The sequence below is a fragment of the Haliotis rufescens genome, unplaced genomic scaffold, assembly GCF_023055435.1.
Source record: "Haliotis rufescens isolate VD_foot unplaced genomic scaffold, xgHalRufe1.0.p SCAF_8, whole genome shotgun sequence".
Lineage (NCBI taxonomy): Eukaryota > Metazoa > Mollusca > Gastropoda > Lepetellida > Haliotidae > Haliotis > Haliotis rufescens.
Window position 1 is genome coordinate 43207522 of NW_025964372.1, and position 25939 is coordinate 43233460.

The 25939-nt window shown below is 40.8% G+C and overlaps 1 protein-coding gene across 1 annotated transcript; it reads left to right on the forward strand.

Annotated features, from left to right (window-relative positions):
* Positions 1–578: 578 nt before the first annotated feature.
* LOC124120244 (coiled-coil alpha-helical rod protein 1-like) lies at positions 579–23111 on the forward strand. The gene is made up of 20 exons (XM_048389464.1): positions 579–649; positions 1381–1528; positions 1905–1938; positions 2968–3222; positions 4846–5033; positions 5628–5763; positions 6597–6704; positions 8127–8179; positions 9251–9338; positions 10577–10687; positions 11089–11195; positions 12250–12362; positions 13169–13256; positions 14100–14224; positions 14601–14671; positions 15844–15961; positions 16235–16336; positions 18741–18892; positions 20467–20575; positions 21674–23111. Exons 1-20 carry the CDS (start codon positions 598–600, stop codon positions 21769–21771), a joined length of 2256 nt encoding a protein of 751 aa, XP_048245421.1. The 5' UTR covers positions 579–597; the 3' UTR covers positions 21772–23111.
* Positions 23112–25939: the final 2828 nt, after the last annotated feature.

A 25939-nucleotide genomic window follows, 5' to 3' on the forward strand; every position in this document is an offset into this window, starting at 1 on the left:
TTGTTTTATCACCTACTATCATCTAGATTTACTTTGATGAAATGAAGATATTCCGCAGTCATTGTGCAGGGTTGCTTAAAAGGTGGATATATAAATTTATAAACTAAACCAGAGACCATATATTGGTATTTGATCTCTGACTAAACTAAAAGTTTCCTTAACAATATTTCGTTTTGTAATTACAACATGGCTTGTTCATCTAACGATTAACAGGCTACCCATGTTGTTTTTGTATATGCTGAATGTTCACCCAGTAGTGAATGGATACCCGGTAGGATAAGATGACTGTTTACCTTCTAGAGCCTCACAGGCAGCACGGGTTTCATACTCCCCAGGGAGCTGAGATAGAAAATCGAGCGCACACTCTTCCTGGGTAATAATGTACCGCTTTGAGCATGCTTTAGAGTGTGCATTTGGCGCATTGAAGACCTGTTCATTTGTGTGTTTCGCCTCGTTCAAAGATTTATATAACAAGAAGCCCTTTCTGGTTATGTGTATTTAAAAACTCCTAACAGAGTCATTTTATCAAGAATCTGCTTAGTAAGGAGTATTGGGTTAGTTATGAACGAGTTGTCGCCCTTTAAAATGTAAACAACAATGGCGGCGTTTTTGAATAAGCCGAGTGATTTCTTCAAACCAAATGTACCAAGTATGTTTTAGGTCGATCCAACCGTCGAGAATGATAACATATCTATCTTTTATGATTAATTGTTTGTTTCACATGAAGTTTATGCCTGATTATGTACACTTTTGACATGTTTGTGTCACTGACATGTTGAGGCTTGCGCGCACTGGACATGCTTATAAGTTCGTGATGACAACATTTATCGTTTGTATTTCACGACGTTCACAACATTCCACGGGGCAACTCTGACGAACACAATAACATCTGTATTGACGTACTGCTATAATACCCAAGGAAACGTTATGCGATTTCACCATGTTCACTGTTTATAGTTTTACTTGCTGATTTTCCTTGGATGTTAGGCCTAGATCTATTCCGTATTCAGTGCCAATCTCTCTAGACAGTTCTTGAGAAATTGTATTTCAATATAGACTTGAATATTTCGGATTCAATTAGCGCCGCACACAGGATCGAGGTCAAGTTGCCAGCTAGAAGCTAAGCGAGGCTAAAGAGTTAATCTAATTAGCAAACACTTTACCATGGATCACAGGCGCTATTAGAAATAACAAGTGCTCATTTACCAAGTGATGAGCACTGATTGTTTACCTTTATGCAAATACACAGTAGCCATTTTCTCTGCCAAACTTCATAAAAATGTAGGGATCTTCCTCAAATTGCATAAGACTATTTTGTTAAAAGAGATGAGATAGCTAACTCATACCCTCATACGTTCATGATGCTAACTGTCCCTACAGACATGAATCCCCTGGAGTTGATGCCCCCCAGTGTGTTCGAGAGCAGCAGCCAGAGGAAGAACGTGAAGACCCAGGAAGACCCTTGGCAAGAAGTCGCCCGTGCCAAGGAGGAGTTCAACAAACTCAAACAAGAAATTGAAAACTTGAGGTATAAACCATGTGTGGTGATCAGCATGCCAAAGTAGTAAACATCTAACACCTGCTGTATTTCGGGCTTTTCTTGCACTTTAAGTAGACAAACCATGATATCGCTGAAATACTATTCAAAGTGGCTTCAAAACAAACTCACTTTCTCTTGATTAAAAAGAGATTACTCTTAGGTGTTAGCCCAATATCCTATCCCTCTTTCACTTTATCTTGATTGACCTGTGTTTTGTTTATATATGGTAATGACTGGTTTCTTTGCAGAAGTGAATTAATATAATTATCACCATCGTTAATCATGACTAAGATAGCTTTGAATTAAAAGCAAAAACTGTTTTGGAAATTTTGAATGCTTATTATTTGTTTATTTTTTGTCACAGAATTGAAAGGCAAAGATCTGCTGTAGTCCCAGAGGTAAGCTGTCTCTTTCCTTATAACACAATTGACCTATCTAAGATACAGTTTAATGTCAAACAGACTACAATAATAATAATAATGTGGATACATACTGTAAACAGCTTTATTTCTGCGCCGTTAAAATATTGCGAATACCACACCAAAGACAATACTGCGACGAGATATTTTTGCGAGTTGCCGTGTTGAGATGACCCCTCGATTACCAAACAATAGACAGCTTCTCTCCGAAGCTAGTAAATCTGAGTTGGCCGGAAAGTTGACCGGAAGGGATTGCGACCAATTATCTAATACGATAATTGACTCAACTCAGTGTCATGACTGTGAGTTTGAATGCAAACTATATAAGAAGACACTAATTGGTCTGTTTACACTGTCATTTGTGATGTATTGTGTGACCATTCTGCATGCATTCGTGTTTTTAACTTATTGAGTAACTTGTGGTTCGGGTTGATGATTTCAACATTTGATGACGTGTTGCAATGAATAAAGTATGTATGTATTATTTATACATATTTTTGCTTTTTTAACTTTTGCGATTGAGTCTCGTTCGCAAAACTCGCAATAATAAAATGGTCGCAAAATATTCCCTGTTTACAGTATATGATGTGCCAAATGCACACCCCAAAACATGCTCAAAGCACTACAATATTACCCCAATGGATCAGTGTGCACTCAAATTTCATTCTCAGCTCCCTGGGGAGTATACAACCAAGGCTTCCTTTTGAAGGAAGGTCACACTACCATCTCATTCTACCAGGTAGCCATTCACTACTTGACAAAGAGAAGCATATTTGGAACAAAATCACTTGCCCAAGGACACACCACATGTGCTACAGAAATGTGACTTTTAACCTTCTAGGACCCCACAGGCAGCTTGTATGCTCTCCAGGGAGCTGAGAATGAAATTCTAGTACACACTGATTCAATGACCGGGGTAATAATTCTCTGTATGGTTTGAGCGTGATATCGAGCATGTAAAAGTGCCATACAAATGGACAATTATCATTATAATTTATATCATTTTAGACACAAGCACCTAAGGTTCACATTGTACACCAGCCGTCATCAAAAGAAGAAACTAAATATGCCGATGAACTCATCAGTCGTCAGTCCCGGGAGATTGAGAACCTGAAGAGTGAGATACGATCTCTCCAGCATGAGCACAAGGAGAACATGTCTGACGTGGAGAGACAGATGGCGCTGCAGGAGCGGGAGGCCAATCACCGGGTGTCCGGGCTGGAGATGGCTGTGCGGGAGAGTGAGGAGAGATATGAGCAACAGGTACTTCCTCATACTGACTCTAATTAAATGGGGCTGCAAGTTTGTTATTCCAACTGGCAAGGTCACTAGGCTTTTCTCTTTCTTTGAGGGGGCATGGGTGGCCCAGTCGTCTAAGGCGCCGTGATTCGCTGTGCAGAGTTGCATCCCTTGGGCATGCCAGAAACCTATGATTGTGGGTTCGAATCTCGGTTCACCTGGTTTATGTTTCTAGGTTTGTCAGCACCCTACCCGTGTGGTAAACGTCTGAGACCTGCATCACTTGGGGCTTTCCTCCCACATTAAGCTGACACGCCGCGATATAACTGAAATACTGTTAAAAGCAGCGTTAAACCCAACTCACTCACTCACTCACTCTTTCTTTGAAGTCAGAAGGCAATCTTTGAGAGAGATTGATGTTGATTATTGATATCTTTATATGTCATCAATGTATTGCAATTGGACCATTGATAATTGCAAATCAATGTAGCTAGATCAAGGGAGCTAATTGATTATAAGAGTCCAGTTTCCACCCTTGCCAAACTAGGCTGCCATTTTGTATTGAGTAAATGAAGGTAATATGATAGGTGCAATCTGATTGGTCAATAGGAGGGACTTGAAGGGACATAACTCTTAATAGCCACTCGTGTGCTACTATCGAGCCACGAAATTCCAGCCTAGTTCGGCAAGGGTGGTAACTAAACTGGACTTCTATTGTCAGTTAAATCCCTTGCCACAGGAAGATGAGCAAAACTAAACTATTGTTATATCACTCAGTGATAGTAAGTGGACAGTCCATTTTGCAGCCCATTTAGCAAGCCAATTGTGATAAAAGTGTCCATTATCTTGCAGTTTTTGAACTTAAGGGTCCTGGGCCGACTTGCACAAAGCAATCTTAGCGCTAAGACTATCGTAAGCTTATGTTAAAGTATTGGAGTTACGATCATCTTAGCGCCTAGATTGCTTTGTGCAAGTGGGCACTGGGGTCCCTGAGGTTTGCTCCTACAGTATTTGCATCTAGAGATAAGGGTGAAACGATAAATTGTTGCAACGTGATATGTTTTTTTCTGAATTGATACATACAGACAAAACACTTGCTGAAATATAATGCTTCCTACTCATTTAACACGTTTAATGACCGTAAGCATTTCTGTCAGTCAAATATCACAAGATGTGTTGTAATTAGCGTTTCAAGTTCACTATTAAAAATAGCCTCTACAAATATGTGTCTACAGCTAGCTTTTCCTTTTGAACCTGCTTTGAAATGTTTATTAAGAAGTTTCCACTCGATTTGATGTAAATATGCACATCACCATATGTATCATATTGTGATCCATGTATCGTGATAGGTATCATATCGTACCTTGCTGTATCTTTCACCCCTATCAAGAGACCCCCCAAATTTTCAACCATTAACATTAGGTTTAGGGACTCGGTGACCTGGTTGATTGCATGTCATCATAACCTGACGACATGGATCGTTGCTCACAATATCGATCACTAGATTGTATCTTTGTTTTGAATATTTACAGTCCGCTACCATATAGCTGTAATATTGCGTAGTGCAGCATTAAACAACACATATATATATATACTGCCTTTGATCTGACCACCCACCAATCTAGAGTGTACCATACTGATCCCCAGGTGGACCGACTGAGTCATCAGCATCAGAAGGAGGTGGACGACATCAACTCTGCACTGGACAACACCACCAGGGAGCTAGCCGAAACAAAGTCGCAGTACGTGGCTCGCCTGCGTGGTCTGGAGACCGAGATTGAATCTCTCAGATCAGAATCTGCTGCCACCATCGCTCAGCTTGAGGCAGAAGTCAGGTTAGTGTGGAGAGATTGAGTCTTTTACCTCTAGGCAAAGATCAGGTTAGTGTGGAGAGATTGAGTCTTTTACCTCTAGGCAGAGATCAGGTTAGTGTGGAGAGATTGAGTCTTTTACCTCTAGGCAGACATCAGGTTAGTGTAGAGAGATTGAGTCTTTTACCTCTAGGCAGAGATCAGGTTAGTGTGGAGAGATTGAGTCTTTTACCTCTAGGAAGAGATCAGGTTAGTGTGGAGAGATTGAGGCTTTTACCTCTAGGCAGAGATCAGGTTAGTGTAGAGAGATTGAGTCTTTTACCTCCAGGCAGAGATCAGGTAAGATTGAGTCATTGAGTCTTTCTTCTGCAACCATAGCTCAGCTCAAGGTGCATGTGGAGGTGAGGTTAGTGTGGAGATTAATTCCAATGAAACAGAATTGATGTGTTAACTTAAGGACAGCATCTATGTTACATGATGGACGACTTGTCCTGTAAATATACCATTTGTCAGAATTCTTCAGTGTCATTCTCCTGAGACACATCAGAGTGATGATGAAAATGTTGTTATTAATGATGATGATGATGATGTAAACATGATGATGCTTTTGGTCTCCAGATCAAAGTCTATGCTTGCTGACAATCAGAATCAGCAAATCTTGCAACTGAAGACCTACATCGGGGAGACAGAGAAGACGTACCAGCCAGCAGAGGTGTGGAGGAGAGAGAGGGAGACGCTCAATAACAGAATCAAGGTCAGTCCATCAAACCAAGCTCGACTCACTGGTTGATGGTGTTGTGGTGAAGCAATTTGCTTTGCAGAGTTGCAACCCTTTTCAATGCCAGGATCAGTTGGTCATGGGTTTCTAAATCCAGGTGTGCTCAGATTTTTACCTAGGTTTTCAACACTGAACCTGTGCTTGTGGGTTAACTAAATTGTCATTACCTGACAAACTATGATATGACTGAAATACTTCACGTGGTGTTAAACCCACTCAAAAGTCATGCATCAATTGTTTGAATCCTCTTGTCAAGACTGTTGTTTCCATGTTCTCAGTGTCATGTCAAGGCTGTTGTTTCCATGTTCTCAGTGTCATGTCAAGGCTGTTGTTTCCATGTTCTCAGTGTCATCTCAAGGCTGTTGTTTCCATGTTCTCAGTGTCATGTCAAGGCTGTTGTTTCCATGTTCTCAGTGTCATGTCAAGGCTGTTGTTTCCATGTTATCAGTGTCATGTCAAGGCTGTTGTTTCCATGTTCTCAGTGCCATGTCAAGGTTGTTGTTTCCATGTTGTCAGTGTCATGTCAAGGCTGTTGTTTCCATGTTATCAGTGTCATGTCAAGGCTGTTGTTTCCATGTTATCAGTGTCATGTCAAGGTTGTTGTTTCCATGTTGTCAGTGTCATGTCAAGGCTGTTGTTTCCATGTTCTCAGTGCCATGTCAAGACTGTTGTTTCCATGTTGTCAGTGTCATGTCAAGGCCGTTGTTTCCATGTTCTCAGTGTCATGTCAAGGCTGTTGTTGCCATGTTCTCAGTTTCATGATAAGGTTGTATGTTCTCAGCATCATGATGTTTTCGGTGGTGTTTCAGATTTACGCTGCTGAGAAGGACAATCTAGAATCCAACATGGAGCTGGTCAACATCCGACTCAAGTCAATGTCCGAGATTCTCAATGTACAGGAAGCAGAGCTGTCCAAGGTATGTCAATATGAACTTGTCAGTAGCTCCAGAATATGTGTAACAAACAATATAGCTTTAATTGTAATCAATGTAAACAATAAATACAAAACAGTTAGAGATGTCTGTATATATCATGGCAATCATTTTCAACAACAATGTGTTTTTCTTGCTGTTTTTCTCATGCTTACTGACCAATATCCTTGTGTGGTATTGATGCATGTAGTATTCCCCAGTGGGAATTCCAGGTTAGAAATGGTCTACAGTGTGGATTCCTGGTTAGAACTGGTCTCCTGTGTGGATTCCTGGTTAGAATTGGTTTCCACTGGGGATTCCGGGTTAGAATTGGTCCCCAGTGGGGATTCTTGGTTAGAAATTGGTACCCAGTCGGGAATCCAAGTTAGAATTAATCTCCAGTCGGGATTCCAAGTTTGAATTGGTCCCCAGTCAGGATTGCAGATTAGAATTGGTTCCAAGTGGAGATTCTAGGTTAGAATTGGTCGCCAGTGGGAATTTCAGGTTAGAATTGGTCCCTGTTGGGATTCCAAGTTAGAATTAATCTCCATTTGGGATTCCAAATGAGATTTGGTCCGCAGTCACGATTGCAGATTAGAATTGGTTCCCAGTGGAGATTCTAGGTCAGAATTGGTCCACAGTGGGGATTCCGGGTTAGAATTGGTTCACAGGCTGTGTCACTTCGTTGATAATACTCTGTCAGTGTCGATCGTTGCTCATAATACTAATCACTGGTTTGTCTGGTTGAGACTTAATTATTCACAGGCTGCCAGTATAGAGCTGGAATATTGCTGAATGCAACGTTACACAACAAACAAACAAAATTCTAATTGGTTGAAGGTGTGAACAGATTGAGACACTGTACGCAAAAGAAGTTAAAGAACACCCAATTATTTCATATTACTGTAATTTATCTGTCATGGCATGTGGTACTTGTTCACTTTAGAGGCATCTTTAGTGAAGTTTGGTTCAGTCCGTAACCTCATCTGATATAATACCGTATTCGACGTAATAATCGCTCTGTTCTAATAAGCGCCCATGGCGATATTTGCTAATAATAGTAATATATTGGCTAGTGAACAATCCCAATAAGCACCCTTTCCGATTGATCAATGTACACAAGACTTATTTATTCGTGTATAATACGCACTCGTTTGTTAGATGCACCCTTAATTATGGGCAATTAAACTCTGGAAAAATATATCTGTCGTATATAAACATTTCAGGCTGTCAGCATAAACCACGAAATTTACAATCTTTCAACTCTGTTTTTTCCACCAAAATAATATTCTGATAAGAGCCCCTATTTCAAAATTTGAGAGCGCCCTGGGCACTTATTATGTCGAATACGGTAGTTCATATAAATAACTCTAGAATTTTGTGATTGTGAATAGTGTGAGTTTTAGGTGGTGTACATTTATCTTGCAGGCCAAGTGTGAGAATATTTCCAGTAGTAAGCAGGAAGCTTTGCTCCTGACCAGGTAGGAATATACTGACGTGGACTTACGTTTTGTTTTGCATGTTTCGTTATGTTTATGATCCTGAGGTTGGTGCATGGATATGCAGCTCCACGCCCCTTTTTGAAGTATACCTATGTTGACGTATTTAAATGCTATAACTGAATCATATGGGAATGTTTGAACAAAAACAACAATTGTGACCTTATGGGTGAAAAATCTCATATTGACTTCTCGTTATATTTTAAAACTACAGTATCTTAGGAACACAAAAATACAAATCACAAGTGTCAGTTCATATTTATTACAGAGATACATGGCATTAAATATTTGGACTCATTTTCTGCAAAGTCCCATTTTCAGACTCATAACTGTTAATGTAATATTAATAATGAGTGAGTGAGTTGGGTGTAACGCCGCTTTTAACATTATTCCAGTTATATCATGGCGTGTCAGCTTAATGTCGGAGGCAAGCCGAAAGGTCTTAGACGTTCACCACTTCTGTGAAACCCACGAGCACGGGTATGGTGCTGACAAACCTAGAAACATAATCGGGGTGAACCGGGATACGAACTCACAATCATAGGTTTCTGGCGTGTCCAAGGGACGCAACTCTGCACAGCAAATCGCGGCGCCTTAGACGACTGGGCCACCCGTGCCCCCGTTTATGTAATAACTGCAGGTTTTAGATATGATGTCAGATTAATTTAACCTTGACATGTATGCTGAAATAATGATTTTATTACATTACGAACTAAGGGGAGAAAAATAAGAATTAAGTAATGTAGGATAAGTATACAAATATAAAAAATATCTTGGATATCTAGTATTTTTGTACAGTCCGCACACATTGCGATATTTACGGAAGTAAGTCGACATCAAACATCTTTCTTAATGATGACACAGCACAAATGTATACTCTTACCCATAAGGTCCCCTTTCTCCTGTTGGGTAGCAATTGTCTAATTTCGGGCTAACAATTGTTTTCCGGGTTATTTCTGTTATTTTCACAGTACTAGTGCACCCCCATTATTTCGCCTATGTCTTAAGGCTGTATGTGCCCTTGTTTTGACCTCAGGTGTGTCTGTGTTCTAGGTGGCGGGACAAAGTTTTCGCACTTTTGGTTCAGCAGAAATCTGCTGATATTGTAGCGAAGAAGAATGAACAGAACTGGAGAGAGAAGGTGAGAGTGTGGTAGGGAGGTGGGAGATTTCGGGTGGTTGATACTTGCTAGCTATGGGTCTGGTCAAAAGATCCATGAAGCTAACACACAAAGTTAAAATATTTTGAAGGGTGGATTGCTAAAAGCAGAGTAAAACCAAACTCACTGACTCACTCACTAACAAAGCTGACAAGACTCTGAATAAGCAACTTTAATGCAGTTTCTATTATTCCACAACTGTGTCAACCTTTACTGTATGGTGATGGGTTTCAATGAAGTTTTAAATGTCCACCTACATCACTTGGTTAGATTATTGGTTAGAGCTGATCCCCAGTAATATCAGCTGGTCAGGCTTTCAATATACACCAAAGGCTGGCTATCAATATAGATCATAGAGATCGATAATCACTTACTTAATATCAAGCAATTGTTGATAAATATTTGAGAAGTAACTTTAAGCAAATACACAAAAGTCCCGAAAGAAATCAACACATTTCATGCCACTGGTGAGCAGTGACACATATATGCATCGATTACTTTGTGGACATTTGAGATATAACAAAAGCCGTTGCTATCCATCTTTGACAATTGACATGATTGACAATAACAAGTCTGTTTCGGTAAATCTAAACTTTATTTCATCACATTAGTTTATGTAAGTTATTATCAAAGACAACAATTTCATATTGATAATCGTTACTACTTCTTCCCATCGATCATAGATAGAGGATATTTTATGAGTGTTTTCTGTCATGCTATGTGTATGACACGAGTGTCTAAAGTCTCGTATTTCCCTAGTGAGAGCAATATACACCAAATGTGGGGGACAGGGCTCATAATATCAACCACTGGTTTGTCTGGTTCAGACTTCATCCATTCAAGGCTGCTGGGTTGTTGCAGGAAATTTGCTGTTTGCAACAACATTCTCTAAGACATTTCTTTGGGCTTTCCTCCCATATAAAGCAAATATACTGTGATGTGAGAATAGGTCTTCAGCAACCTGTGCTTGCCATAAGAGGCGACTAACGGGATCGGGTGGTCGGGCTCGCTGACTTGGTTGATGCATGTCATCGTATCCCAATTGTGAAGATTGATGCTGATGATGTCAATCACTGGATTGTCTGGTCCAGACTCGATTATTTACAGACTGTTGTTGCTATATAGCTAGAATATTGCTGAGTGCAGCGTTAAACAACAAACAAACAAACAAATAAACAAACAAACAAATCAAGTAACATTAATCCTGACTAACTGACCAGGTGAAGCACTTGGAGGAGCAGCTGGTGTCTAGTGGGAGTCGGGTCGAGGTGCTCACTCACTCACTGATGGAGAAGAACGCCCAGCTGCAGATGGAACAGAACAACTGTCAGGTAGTGGAACGTCTCCTGTTTGAGTGTTCAAGTCACATGGCCCCTATCACACAGCGACTGTAGTGGTATGACTTGCCATTCAGGGATTTATCAAGACTTTCTGAGAGGCTGATATCTGGGTCAGATGGGAAGCAAATGTCAGAACAAAATTGGAATTAAGAATTCCTGTTTTTCTTGTTATAACTCATGTTATTGACTTACATGTCAATGACAACAGGAACCGTAAAAAAGGAAGAGTCTTAAATGTTTACCGGTAGTTTTACATTTTGGAATTGAATGAAATCTTAAATTTACCCAGATTTTTATAAATTTTGAACCAAATTTTGTCTTTCCCAGTTTCAGTTTTAACTTACTGTGCTCGTTCACTTATGTGATCTGTTTCCTGTCTTCGCTTAAAATAGAGATACCAAGAGGAGATAACTCAAGCCCAGCAGGTGGCACTGTGTCTCGATGACAACCTATCTCAGAACAGAACCAGTGCCGAGGGTCTGCAACAGTTGGCACAGAGGTACCAAACACTTTCTCAAATTATTGGATTGTTCTGTGTCTGCCTGCTGCAATTCTTCCATAGTGATCTAGTTCATTGTCTCCAGCTGATCCGTGAAGATCCAGGGTAGACTACGTCTTCAGCAACCCATGCTTGTCCTAAAAGGCGACTATGCTTGTCGTAAGAGGCGACTATGCTTGTCGTAAGAGGCGACTAACGGGATCGGGTGGTCAGGCTCGCCGACTGGGTTGATGCATGTCATTGTTCCCAATTGCGTAGATCAATGCTCATGATGTCAATCACTGGATTGTCTGGTCCAGACTCGATTATTTACCACCGTCATATAGCTGGAATATTGCTGAGTGCGGCGTTAAACAACAATCAAAACAAACATTGTCTCCAGCTTGTTAGAATTGTGAGACAATAAGCTGAAATATTTGTTATCAAGTTCATTTTTCTTTTGGAAGCATATGGGACAAAGCGCGTCAATAGCAGATGGTTTGAAGACATGACATGTTTATGAATGATAACTTCTTTATTATTCTTTATTATTCTTCTTATCAGTCTTCATGTTCTTCCTACTTCTAAATGTTTATCAAAGACTGGAGCAGACGTTTTCAAAGAGCAATTCTTTTTGACAGTCAAGATGAACATACCGGTAAAAAAAACCTTTCAAAATGTCCAAAAGATTTATTCAGATTTGGTTTGATATGGAAAAATGTCCTATCAAAATAAATCATGCATATTAGGCTTAAAAAAATAAAAGAATTGGTTTGTTGTTCAAACTAGTATGTTACCAAATAAAAAGTTGTGCAGCCTAATAAACAGTTGTTTACAATCAACCTGGGAGTTAAAATACTGGAATACAGTATTTGACTACCGTTGGACTTGGAATATTTGAGGATTATTTATTTTTTAAAATATGGAAATAAAAATGAAACACTCAGCAAAGTTTATGATGATGCAGGCGGTGCCTGAGAACCAATACTATTTTTTTTAGCCTTATGCCTTTTGTCTCTAGCAACATCAATGCCCTTTCATCATGTATGAGTTGTCCCCCTTTTTCCAATTCCAGCGTGAGTGGTCAGTTTGAGGAGAAGCTGAAGGTACTGCAGGACATGATGGGTATTCTCCAGACACACGGACAGAGGATCAGCTTTGCCGGACACAGGGTCCAGATGCTGCAAGGTACACAAGGGTGGATCCAGCGTTTTTAAAAGGGAGGCATTCAATAACAAAATCCTCCCTCCGTGGGGGTTGGGGGTTTGGGATTGTTTACTACATACCACATTTGGTTTTCAAAAGAGGGTGGTCCAGACCCCTTGTACCATCTGGATGCGCCTATGGTACACATGGAAGCCATAGCACAAGTACCATGTGACCTTTTGGCCATGCCCCTATGAGCTTGAAGTTGTGGTTGTTTGTTGTTTAACGCTGCACTCAGCAATATTCCAACTATATGACGGCGGTCTGTAAATAATCGAGTCTAGACCAGACAATCCAGTGATTGACATCATGAGCATTGATCTACGCAATTGGGATATGATGACATGCATCAACTAAGTCTGCGAGCCTGACCACCCGATCCCGTTAGTCGTCTCTTACAACAAGCACAGTCACCTTTTTCGACAAGCATTGGTTGCTGAAGACCTATTCTAACCCGGATCTTCTTGGGTCGAGCTTGAAGTATGAATCTGGGTCCAAGGCCATAGTGACCACAGCTATTGGAATCTACTTGGCTCTAATTTAAATTTGCAGAGTTGTGTCCCTTATGTGTGTGATGATCCGCTGATTCAGGATTGGAATACCAGATTCTCCCCAATTTGTATACATCTGAGTGGTTTTGGTTGATCAAAAATTAAAATTGATAAAATATTGTAAAGAGTAAGTCTCTTAAATCATCTATAATCAGAATGTGTTTCCATGGCATCTCAGTACAGGTTGTTGATCCAAAACTGTAATAATGTCAGTGTGTTTTGTCTAACATTTTCAAGGTCAGTTTGCAAGGAAGGAAGCGTTGCTACGGTTACAGGCCAAGAGCCAAGATGTGGACCAGGAGACAGAGACAGAGACAAGTCCTCGGTAGGTAGGCTAGACTCAGGGGTGACACGGCTGCAACACTTCAATATCACTGACGGTGGGAATGTTTTCTCAGTTGGAGACTTCCTCTGTATTGTAGCATGGTGTAGTGGATAGAGCATCTGCCTGGAGAGCTGAAAGTCAGTGGTTCGAACCCTGAGGGTCATACGAATATCTGTTAAAGGATGGTACTTGTTGTTACCCTGCCCTGTGCTTGGCATTAAGGGGATAGAATAAAGACTGTCCAACTCGGACTCAGTATTATGTGTCTCAGTGGGGTATCAATGTTAACTGTGGCATGGTATCTCAGGGGTCTAGCACTTTAAGACCAGCATTTAGTCCGGACTAGTACAAGCAGCCACATACGCAAATGCACATGCACATGCACACATGCACATCTCTGTGTAAGTAAATTCTTGACAGCCACCCACAACATGATTAAGTTTCTTTTCATTACCACCTTGTTTCGAAACAAGAGAAAATCCACACTAAACATAAATATTTCCTTGATAGTACTCCCTTTTTGGTGTCAATGGTGCTCAGAAAGAACAGGATGTATAGAATGTCAACAACATGTACAGCATGACCTTTATCATTTCCGCTCAGGACTGCCTGTCTGTGTTCAGAAATAAAATTTTCTGCTAAAAATTCTTCACTTGCTCCTACCAAGAATTGAATGCCTTAATGCTGATTGCTGATTGCTGAATACAAAGTTCAGCAGACGCAACCACCTATGGAGGGTTGTCAGATCTTTGTGGAGAGAGGTATCAAAGCGGAGTTAAAGATGTGATTAAGAGATTGTAGCTAAAATTAGCTTCTGATTCTCAGTGTATCTTCCCCCGACAGGGCTGACACCAGCCATCTGAGCCAGGAGCTGGAGAGAGTCCTGGGTGAGAGGAACCTGCTCGCCAGCCAGATCCAGCAGGACGCCGAGCTTCTCTCCCACAAGCTGGACATGGCGAGAGCGGAGTGTAAGGACTGCTTCAACTCTCACTACATGTGTCACCCTCACTGGTCTAACAGAAGGGGTGGTGGGGTAGACTAGTGGTTAAAGCGTTCGCTCGTCACACCGAAGACCCGGGTTCGATTCCCGACATGGGTACAATGTGTGAAGCCCATTTCTGGTGTCCCCCGCCGTGATATTGCTGGAATATTTCTAAAAGCGGCGTAAAACCATACTCACTCACTCACTCAAACGTGAAACTTTAGCAATTCTGTGTCCGAGTGTTTGTTGTTAAGTTTTGCATGGGTAATTAAGTTCACCTCCATGTGTGCTCCAGATTCATGAAGTTAACATGAAAATCCACTGCCTAAATCCACTGTCCAAATGATTGTGTTCTGTTGCAGATGAGGGAGAGATCACAAGCCTGAAGCAAACAGTTGAAGATCTGGAAGTTAGCGTTCAACAGAAATCACAAGTAAGGCTTGGTTCCCTTCCTTACATCTAGGGCAGTATTCAGGAAGACGAACCAGCATTTGAAATATTTTAATACAGAACTAGCCTACTGTTGCCTTAAATGTAGCAGTCCAGCATGGAATAGGCCTTGAATTTGAATCTAACTTGAAGAATATGAATCTGCCTTGAATATGAATCTGCCTTGAATTTGAATCTGCCTTGAATTTGGTTAACTCGGATATCACTAAGATATATTACAATAACGTTTTCTTCAATAATGTGTCATGATATTATATCATGTAGCAAAAGATTGGTCTGTTTATACGCATTTGATAAATAATGTTGAAGCACTCATGTTTTACCTTTGAATGGTTTGTTTGTTTGTTGTTTAACGCCTCATTCAGCAATATTCCAGCTATATGATGGCAGTCTGTAAATAATCTAGTCTGGACCAGACAATCCAGTGATTGACATGTACATCGATCCACACAATTGGGATCGATGACATGCATCAACCATGTCAGCGAGTCTGACCACCCGTTCCCGTTAGTCGCCTCTTACGACAAGCATAGTTGCTTTTTACGGCAAATCGAGCCTTTCTGACAGTGAAAGATGGTAAGAATGTCCTAATAAATCTGTTTTATAACATTAAGCCTTGAAAGGTAGATCATTGCTTTGATAGGACTTAAAAAGGTCCTAAAAAGGCTGAAACTGTGTATGAGCCATGTTTAGCAACTTGCCTGTGGAAAGAATCACAGCCAACAATGGAAGGTGTTCTTAATATATCACCACAACCATACCAGCTGAAATGTCTGTAAAGGCAAAAAAGGCAGAAAATGTGGATGAATATATTGAAGTCAATGAGTCAAAGACACATTTTCAACCCCCTGGGGACTTGTATATGTCCCCCAGCACCTATCGCTGACAGTAAGAGGCGACTAAATTGGATCTTTGCTGATGTTTTGAGTCCCAGGTTTGCCTTGTGCGTCCATGCCCTTTGGCTCGAGGATACACATGTGAGGTTCAAACATGTGACAACATTATGACTCATTTGTCAAAATTACACGATTACTGAACATGAATGACACAAAATGAAGCCTTCTTTTCCAAACAGCTGCATCTGTGCTTGTCTTTGACAAGAATGTACGTTTGGCTTTAGTCTACAAACCCAGTGTCTTGTTGATGTGTCTGCAGACATGTGCCAGTCTGAGCGAGAAACTGGAGCAGACGCAGATGGAGCTAGACGACGTCAAGGACAGGGCAGACGTGTTGAGATCTGAACTGGCAAAACAGGAGTTTGCCACACAGACAGGTACATCCACAGCGTTAGGATTTGGCACTCGTCCTGTAGTCCTAACTGTCCAATATTTCAGGTATCATAAGAACAAGTAGAAATTTGCCATTATTAAGGGTTTTGCTATATGTTATCATTATTAGGACTAGATGACTGAAACAGTTAGTTTTCCTCAACATTGCATTTGACATTGCCAGTGGGCCAAGAGGACCCTCTTCCAATTTATGCAGAAACTGGAACCTTCTCATGGGTCTGAACCGGTTGCACACTTTTATCCATTATATGCTGCAGCTCTGGAAGAACAGAGGAAACAAGACCGAGACGAATACGCTGAGCAGCTGGCAGAGATGGACCGCAAGTTGAACGAGGCTCGCAGGGAGCACACCAAGGCTGGTGAGTGAACTACAGCTGGTCTTGACAAGACTTGATTGTGGATATATGGAATAAGTCCCGAGCAGCCTTGGCTGGTTGTGAGAGGCAACAAAGTGGATTGGATGGTTAGGCTCAACTTGGTTGATGCTTGGCAGCGTACCCTGATGACGTGGATCGCTGCTCACAATGTCAATCACTGGATTGTCTGACACTGACTGGATCATTTACAGACTGCCATCATATAGCTGGAATGTTGCTGAGTGCATCATTATCAGCAAACATAGATATTTACGTGATAAATCACGAAAAACAATGACGAAGCATGGTTTATTATATGATAAAACATTGTTCTATCATGACCTAATTTCTGGAGATTTGAACATACGACTTGGTGATATCGTAAATTGGACGACGTTATTTTTGAGAGGGAAGTGTCTGGTGAGTTGTTCCCCCTAGATGTAGCTGGGCAACCTAGATAAACGGAATGGCTGAACAATCGCTTTCAAAAGTGGGAGAGGTATGACAATCAGTAATGGGAGAAAAGGTACAGATAATTGACATGAAAATTGTGAGATTATTTAAATCATTTAAGATATAAATACAGGTAAATATTTTTAAAGCGTGTTCTTTTTACTAACATCCTAAAAGAGGTTGTTCTTAATGTGGATATCTCATAGAAGAAATAAACACATCGATGGATTGCTGACACGACAACCTGTAGCACTTCATATTGTTTCTGTCAATGATTCTCCACATTCCAGCTGTGCGCAAATAGTTTATCAGATAACTGGCATGACACTGATCCAAGCATGACAAGTTTGAGTTTCACAGTGACAGCTCATCATGTCTTGTTGTAAACCAATGTTAAAGTATATATGCTTTTGCTCATATACTACTCAAAAGAAGTTAAGCAACACCCAATTCTTTCATTTGTTAATCAGTCATGCCATGGCATATGAAAGAATCGGGTGTTTGTTAACGTCTCTTGAGAAGTATAAACTGTAAATCGTGAAATTATTGCGTCTCCAAAAGAATGCGACCACTGGACCCTAGCCAAAAATGCGACTCACTATGAATGCGACACCCCCTCCTCTCAAGCATCAGTGGATTTCTATCTAAGGATGTCCTCAGTCAGGTTTAGAATCCTCACCTTAATCCAACCTTACATTAATCCAATCACACACCAAATAGCACCGCTTATTAGCGCTGAGTAAAGTATTTCCGCAAAAACAATACATGCGCGCTGGCTCATGTCGGCCTTTGACGCAGTCGCAAAGAACAAAGGGTGATGTCTGTCTGGACTTGCAGGTGTGATCAGTATTGACATAAGTGAGTAGAACTCTTATCTTCACCCCAGCAGTGACAATTCACAGGACGTAATTAGTGTTTGGATGATATTGTTTATATACTTTATATACAAGTGCTGCTCAATAAACAGTGGTGTGGAATACATCAGCGTATGTCTAAGTTGGTATTTTTGCTATCCAAAATGTCTTATTGTTGATATTAATGCGATGTTTAAAAATGCAAGCAAAGACCACTCGCATTTTTCGCATTTAATTCATGCTTGCGTTAATTTCAAGATTTACAGTATGACTATGAATGGGGTCCTGGGTAGTCCTTACTTGTAGTTTGATACACTCCTTCCTTCCGACCCACCCACCTACCTTAACACACAAACATTTGCGGTTCAGTCATCATGTGTTTTAGTTTACAATGTGGCTTTTTATAGAGTTAGTCTAATATACAGTCCTTGAAATAAAGTTTTGTAGGAGGTTAAATAAAATAATAATTCTAAAAAGGAACAGTCAAGTCTCTAAAATAAGTCTGCTGAAGAGGGGGATGATTGTGGATGAGAAAGGCATCAGTATCGAATATTGACAGTAGCGGGTGACCTCGCCTAGATGAACACTACCAAGCTGACATGTCATTCATTTCCCGATGAATGTTTGGGACGGATGACTTCACGATGTCACAACTCTCCGTGTTGATATAGTTCGCTTTCAATTATTAAAGTTTGATGTTTAATGGATCGTTTTGTCATGATTTATGTGTCTGTCAATGTAAGGATTGAAGTTGTATTTGTTGACGTTCATCAGCTGATGAAGACAGTGCCTCACGTGAGCAAATTTACCATGAAGCGCTTCGTACATCATGGAATTTGCTCACGTGAGGCACTGTCTTCATCAGCTGATGAACGTCAACAAATACAACTACAATCCTTGAATGGGTGTGATTGTTTCACAGAATATACGAGTATACAGAATATTTCGTATGCTCTGGGATCTGTGTCTAGGAAAACTGTGGTATGGTCTGCAAGCCCCTTTTTTCAATTCGGGATCTGCTTTGAAAATAAATGACAGGCCCTTGACATCTTCCCCTGTCAGTTCAAGGGAAGTAAGTGAGCTACCCTCGTGTGTTACAGTTGTGTCTGTGCGTCAGCTGGAGAGACAGAGCGGCCGAGAGAGGGAGAGACTGAGAGAGGAGATGCAGACAGTGGAGGAACACTTCAAGCGTCAGGTGGATAAACTACAGCAGCAGCTCATCCTGGTGGAGAAAGAGAGAAACATGATGATGGTAATGTGTGTTGTCAGCTGTATGCTTGTGTCACTTCAGCTGTATGCTTGTGTTACTTCAGCTGTATGCTTGTGTTACTTCAGCTGTGTTGTTCTGTTACTTCAGCTGTGTGGTTCTGTTACTTCAGCTGTGTGGTTCTGTTACTTCAGCTGTATGCTTCTGTTACTTCAGCTGTGTACTTCTGTTACTTCAGCTGTATGCTTTTGTTACTTCAGCTGTATGCTTTTGTTACTTCAGCTGTATGCTTCTGTTACTTCAGCTGTGTACTTCTGTTACTTCAGCTGTGTGCTTCTGTTACTTCAGCTGTGTGCTTCTGTTAGTTCAGCTGTATGCTTCTGTTGCTTCAGCTGTATGCTTCTGTTGCTTCAGCTGTATGCTTCTGTTACTTCAGCTGTGTGCTTCTGTTACTTCAGCTGTATGCTTCTGTTGCTTCAGCTGTGTGCTTCTGTTACTTCAGCTGTGTGCTTCTGTTGCTTCAGCTGTATGCTTCTGTTACTTCAGCTGTATGCTTCTGTTACTTCAGCTGTGTGCTTCTGTTACTTCAGCTGTGTACTTCTGTTACTTCAGCTGTGTGCTTCTGTTACTTCAGCTGTATGCTTCTGTTGCTTCAGCTGTATGCTTCTGTTACTTCAGCTGTATGCTTCTGTTACTTCAGCTGTATGCTCCTGTTACTTCAGCTGTATGCTTCTGTTACTTCAGCTGTATGCTTCTGTTACTTCAGCTGTGTGCTTCTGTTGCTTCAGCTGTATGCTTCTGTTACTTCAGCTGTACGCTTCTGTTACTTCAGCTATATGCTTATGTTGCTTCAGCTGTGTGCTTCTGTTACTTCAGCTGTATGCTTCTGTTACTTCAGCTGTATGCTTCTGTTGCTTCAGCTGTATGCTTCTGTTGCTTCAGCTGTATGCTTCTGTTACTTCAGCTGTGTGCATCTGTTACTTCAGCTGTATGCTTCTGTTACTTCAGCTATATGCTTCTGTTACTTCAGCTGTATGCCTCTGTTACTTCAGCTGTGTGCTTCTGGTACTTCAGCTGTATTCTCCTGTTACTTCAGCTGTATGCTCCTGTTACTTCAGCTGTATGCTTCTGTTAATGCTCCTGTTACTTCAGCTGTATGCTTCTGTTACTTCAGCTGTATGCTTCTGTTAATGCTCCTGTTACTTCAGCTGTATGCTTCTGTTACTTCAGCTGTGTGCTTCTGTTACTTCAGCTGTGTGCTTCTGTTACTTCAGCTGTGTGCTTCTGTTACTTCAGCCGTGTGCCTCTGTTACTTCAGCTGTGTGCTTCTGTTACTTCAGCCGTGTGCCTCTGTTACTTCAGCTGTATCCTGTTACTTCAGCTGTGTGCTTCTGTTACTTCAGCTGTGTGCTTCTGTTACTTCAGCCATGTGCCTCTGTTACTTCAGCTGTGTGCTTCTGTTACTTCAGCTGTGTGCTTCTGTTACTTCAGCTGTATGCTTCTGTTACTTCAGCTGTGTACTTCTGTTACTTCAGCTGTATCCTGTTACTTCAGTTGTGTGCTTCTGTTACTTCAGCTGTTTGCTTCTGTTACTTCAGTTGTATTCTCCCTGTTTGCAGGCCACTCTGCGCCAGGAGGGGCTGCTGAGCAAAGTGCGATGTGATCGTGGGGAACCCGTCACTCTCCAGTGTGAGGAGGTACAGACTCAGCCCACAGCCAACAGTAAAGGTGGGTTATATACTGATTACACTAAAATAAGGCAAATAATATCTTCAACTGTAAGACTGAAGAGTCATTAATCATTCACACTGACAGTCTGCGACTTTAGCCACTAGTCTGAAGCCTGAGTCTCATAAAAGTCTAGCTCAGTTAATAATAGTCCATATCATAACATTAAAGTCTTCTGAAAAGGATACGAAGAGCCATGTTTCAGGCTGGTTGTCTCAAAAGGTTTTGACATAGACTGCACTGAAAATTGGCAACACATTCAATGAACAATGAGTCAATATATGCTACTCAACTTTTGAAAGAGATATTTTTATCTTTGCATTTTACAAAAAAACGATTCTCATATTATGTCAAGTCTATATTTAAGTCTATATTTAAATAGGAAGTATCTGATGACCCTATCAAAGCTTGCGTGGTATAGCATATGTAATAGTTGTATGGAAAACACTGTTGGAAGGTCAGGGAATGTGGGTAAGTATCCTCGATTATCTAGTGTATTGTCTCTCTGTTCTGTCATGATCAATACATAGCACATTGCCAATCACTTCCATGCCAAGCCTCTTCTCAGTACCGGTAACTTCCTTGACAGTTTCTCTTACCTTGGAGTGACAGGCACTTGTTTATTGCATTGTGTCATTTGAGTTTGACTTAAATGATTCCATGGTGGTAAGGAGCGGTCGGGTAGCCTACTGGTTAAAGCGTTCACTTGTCATGCCGAAGACCCGGGTTCGATTCCCGACATGGGTACAATGTGTGAAGCCCATTTCTGGTGTCCCCTGCCGTGATATTGCTGGAATATTGCTAAAAGCGGCGTAAAACCATACTCACTCACTCACCATGGTGGTAAATGGCTCCAGAGTATTATATACTACTAAAAAAAAAGTTAAGGACCGCCCTATTTTCTCATATTACTACAGATGACAGATTAAGTATTGTTTATATGAAAGAATTGTGTGTTCTTTAACTTCTTTTGAGTAGTATATATTATAACGAAGACATAACACTGGATAATTGAGGATGGAGAGGAAGAGGAGATGAGTTAAATAAATACTGTATGATGTGGAAGTTGTGAAGTAATCTCTCGACTTCACATTGCAGGAGAGCCCATTACATCAGTGCTAGAGGACCTGCGGTCACTGACGGCGGCGGTGCTGGAGGAGGGAGATGAATCGGAAGACGAGGAGGAGGAAGACTAACTTGAACAAGGAGACAAGTCTCATCATGGCCTAACCATTCACTACTTGTACATTGTCAAGAATAGGGGCAGTGGGGTAGCCTAGTAGTAGAACCATTGGCTCCACACATCTAAGACCAGGTTCTGTTCCCAAATGGATACAAAGCCTGAATCTGATTTCTGGTGTCCACAGACATGATGTGGCTGGAATGTTGCAACAAGTTGTGTAAAACCCTACTCACTCACTCACTCAAGATAAGGGTTGTAACACATCGTTCGGATAAGATGCAAATATATATTATGGTCATGATATATTATAATGCAAAACTTGTGAAGTTAAGGAGACATTATTCTTTCAGCAAGCAGATAGCTGGAGACACAACAAACACATATTTTGTGAATCTTGAGAGTTTTTGTTCTGGGTAGGGTTAGCATAGTGGGTAAAGTGTTTGATTGCCACCCCAGATTGCTCACATAGTACAGTGTGCGAGTCCCGTGTCTTGTGCCTTCGCTGTGGTGTGTCTGAAATATTGCAGAGAGTGGCATGTAGCTACTCACTCACTTGTACATCATATTCATCCTGTGAGAAAAAGATATTTCAATAATTTTATTATAACATATTACTATAACATTCCGTCCGAGTTGTATCTGTGATATGATAGTAGTTCTGCAGTTTCTCAGTCACTTTATTCTCCAAAAATGACGGTGGTGTGACATGTTTAGATTCTTTTATTGAAAAGTTAAGTGATGAGGGACAAACAGTTTTTATTCTTTTCACACCAAGAATACCAACAAACACAACTGAGCACACAATGAACTTGTTTGTTCAACACAATGTCAGTTGTCAAGTATGGAGATTAGGTTATACATGTATTGTCTGCTTCATGGGTACAAGTAGTCCTGCACAATGACTGTGGAATACATTTATTTTATGAAAAAAAAGATTAATCTAGAAATGCATACAAAAGCAAGTCTGGCCAGCTCTAGCTTGCTCTGTTCCACATGAAATCAGTATAGGGAATTTTATTTTTAGGGTCAAGAAGGATATTGTGTAACATAAGATTTCATAGACTAAATGTTAGTCTTGGGTACAATGTGTGAAGCTCATTTCTGGTATTCCCACCATGCTATTGCTGGAATATTGCTAAAAGCAGCATAGAACTATACTCACTCTCTCACTGTTTGGTGGTTGAGTTCAGGAGTTTTCACTGTACCTTCTCTGAATATCTATGAAACATATAGGCTTTGCAAAAATATTGGACCTGTTGTCAAAAAGTGCTTCTTATTTGTGACACAATCCAATGTATTATATTGTGAATATTTTGTAAATAATACAAAAATAAAATCAACACAAGCATCCAGTGTGTGTGTGCGTCTTATTTGGATGCTATGCGTTGTCATGGGGGATTCCATCTCATTAATATCACAATATCCCCCCCTGTCATTTATGAGGACAATGGCATCTACACAAAGGAGTTGTGTATAAGTTTCGACCTCTGTCTGGATTCTGGGTCGGAATTGGTCATTGCTACCTATGCTGGTCGTTAGAGGCGACCAAATGGAATGGATGGTCAGACCCGTGACTTGGTCGATTGCATGTCATCCTACATCAACGATCCTGCTCACAATATCATTATAGGCGGTTCCAGCATTTTAAAACTGAGGGGTCCAAAATATCAAAATCCTCTTCCAGTGGGGAGATTGTCTACAACAAACATTTGGTTTTCAAAAGGATCCAAACCTATGATTATGGTTTCGAATCCCGGTTTGCCCCGATTATGTTTCTAGGTTTGTCAGCACCATACCCGTGCTCGTGGGTTTCACCGAAGTGGTAAACGTCTTAGACCTGCATCGCTTCAAGCTTTTCTCCCACATGAAGCTGACACGCCGTGATATAACTGGAATACTGTTAAAAGCGGGGTTAAACCCAACTCACTCACTCACTCAAAAGGATCCTCTGTATCCGCCTATGATCAATCACTGATTGTCTTGCTCCAGACTCTCCAGACTCAATTATTTACAGGCCGTCTTCATATAGCTGGAATCTTGCGGGGTTATATTACTTACAACATCTAGATTTACATTTGAAATGGGCTTGAAACAGTTCCCCCTTTAATGCCAAATTTCAGTAAAATATATTCTTGAATACTCCATGTACACTTTAATACAATGGACTCGAAGCCGCTGTGTCCAGCACTCATAATCTCTGCCGCACGCCTAACCTCTATATTGAGTGCGCATGAATATTTAGATAACACTGGAATCAGAAATATGTTCCTGCATGATTGTATTTGTGTTAAAGACCGAACATGAGCAAGTGTGCGGCTGTATAATCACTGCCTGTATATAATGAAAGCTGAGAGGACAAACCAAGTGTTGATAGCCACAGCAGTGAACAGCAACATCAATGATTGGCAACAAACATGATCAGGCAACAAAGGTTATGAGGACACAATCAGCTAAACAATGAAACCTATACATCAGCTACAAAGTCTCTTTGTGGTAATTTGTAAAAGGCGACAATTCTTGTCGTAAGAGGCGATCGGGTTGTCAGGCTCACTAGCTTGGTTGCTGCATATCATTGTATCCCAATTGTGTTGATCAATGCTCTTGATGTCAATCAGTGGATTGTCTTATGCAGACTTGATTATTTTACAGACCGTTGTCCTATAGCTGGAATATTGCTGAGTGCAGCATTCAACAATAAACAAACTTTGTGGTAGTAGCATGGCAGGAAAGCCTGAAGTGATGCAGGTCTCAGACGTTTACCACTTTAGTGAAACCCATGAGCACAGGTATAGTGCTGACAGACCTAGAAACATAATCGGGGCAAACCGGGATTCGAAACCAAGATCAAAGGTTGCTGATGTGCCCAGGGGAAGCAACTCCGTACAGTTAATTGGAGTGCCTAAGATGACCGGGCCACCTGTCCACACACAACAAACTTAAGAAAACCAGAGATATTACCAACCAATCAAACAGATGGAAAAAAGTTTTTTTTGTCACAGCCCACCCAAAGTCCAGATACATTGGGACACTTGCTGAAGAGATTGTGGCCATCACTTCTTTCACTATTTGTAGGGGGGCACGGGTGGACCAGTCATCTAAGGTGCCGCGATTCGCTGTGCAGAGTTGCGTCCCTTGGGCACGCCAGAAACCTATGATTGTGGGTTCGAATCCCGGTTCGCCCCGATTATGTTTCTAGGTTTGTCAGCACCATACCCGTGCTCGTGGGTTCTACGGAAGTGTTATAAACCTATTCATTGGGATCTCTATTAAGTAAGAGAGTTCTTTCTATAGGCATTGAAACCTATTGTGAGGTTTTACTTTCAAAGTAAAACCTATTAAGAGGTTTTACTTTCAAAGTAAAACCTATTATGAGGTTTTATTTTCGTTCGGGAGGTTTTACTTTGAATGTAAAACCTCAAATCCCAGGTTTAACCAAGTAACTGAAAAATGACAACAAGTAGCAATTCAAAATTTTAATTCAATTAAAATTGAATGTCATTTGGAGTTCCGCGTGGACATTTAAAAGCGACATCACTTCAGAGTCTCTGGTGAAAGGACAGCGAGGTTTCAAAACACGTGCTTTTAAACAAGTGCTTATCAATGCTGCACAATTTGCACGTGCAGTAACTGCTAGCCGTTACGTCACAACTACCTCTATGTAACAGTTCGATTGTTTAAAGTCGAAAATCTTGCAAAGCAAAAAAACACCTTTAAAATTTGCGAATTTTCGTTTTGAAAAGTTTAAAAGAAGTGGAATATTGCAACACAAACATTTAGAAACCGAAGATTTCACTTTCATTTAAAAGTAAGTATTTTAGTTGTGTTTTGTTTTTGACACATCCAAGTGCTCTTGAACGCCTGGCAAGTCAGCGAATTTCACGTGCAAGTTATGATATCACGTCTTCAAGGAAACGCTTTTACGAAGCGCCTCATTTATAGATGCTCGTTATAACATTTAATCAATTTAGACGGTTTATAAGTATGGAAAAACACTTTCCCTCGGTTTCCCCCCGCGGTTTTTCCCTCTCACCAGGGCATGCTCTGTCTACCAAAACCGAGGTAAGCGTGTTTTCTCCAATACGTAAACGTCTGAGACCTGCATCACTTCGGGCTTTCCTTCCACATTAAGCTGACACGCCGTGATATAACTGGAATACTATTAAAAGCGGCGTTAAACCAAA

Bases quoted from the DNA above. Each gene is read 5' to 3' on its own strand.
- LOC124120244 (XM_048389464.1), top strand. From the start codon at position 598: ATGGCGGCGTTTTTGAATAAGCCGAGTGATTTCTTCAAACCAAATGTA. The intron at 5,034-5,627 runs GTTAGTGTGGAG...TTTGGTCTCCAG, and splicing joins CAGCTTGAGGCAGAAGTCAG to ATCAAAGTCTATGCTTGCTG. The intron at 5,764-6,596 runs GTCAGTCCATCA...GTGGTGTTTCAG, and splicing joins CGCTCAATAACAGAATCAAG to ATTTACGCTGCTGAGAAGGA.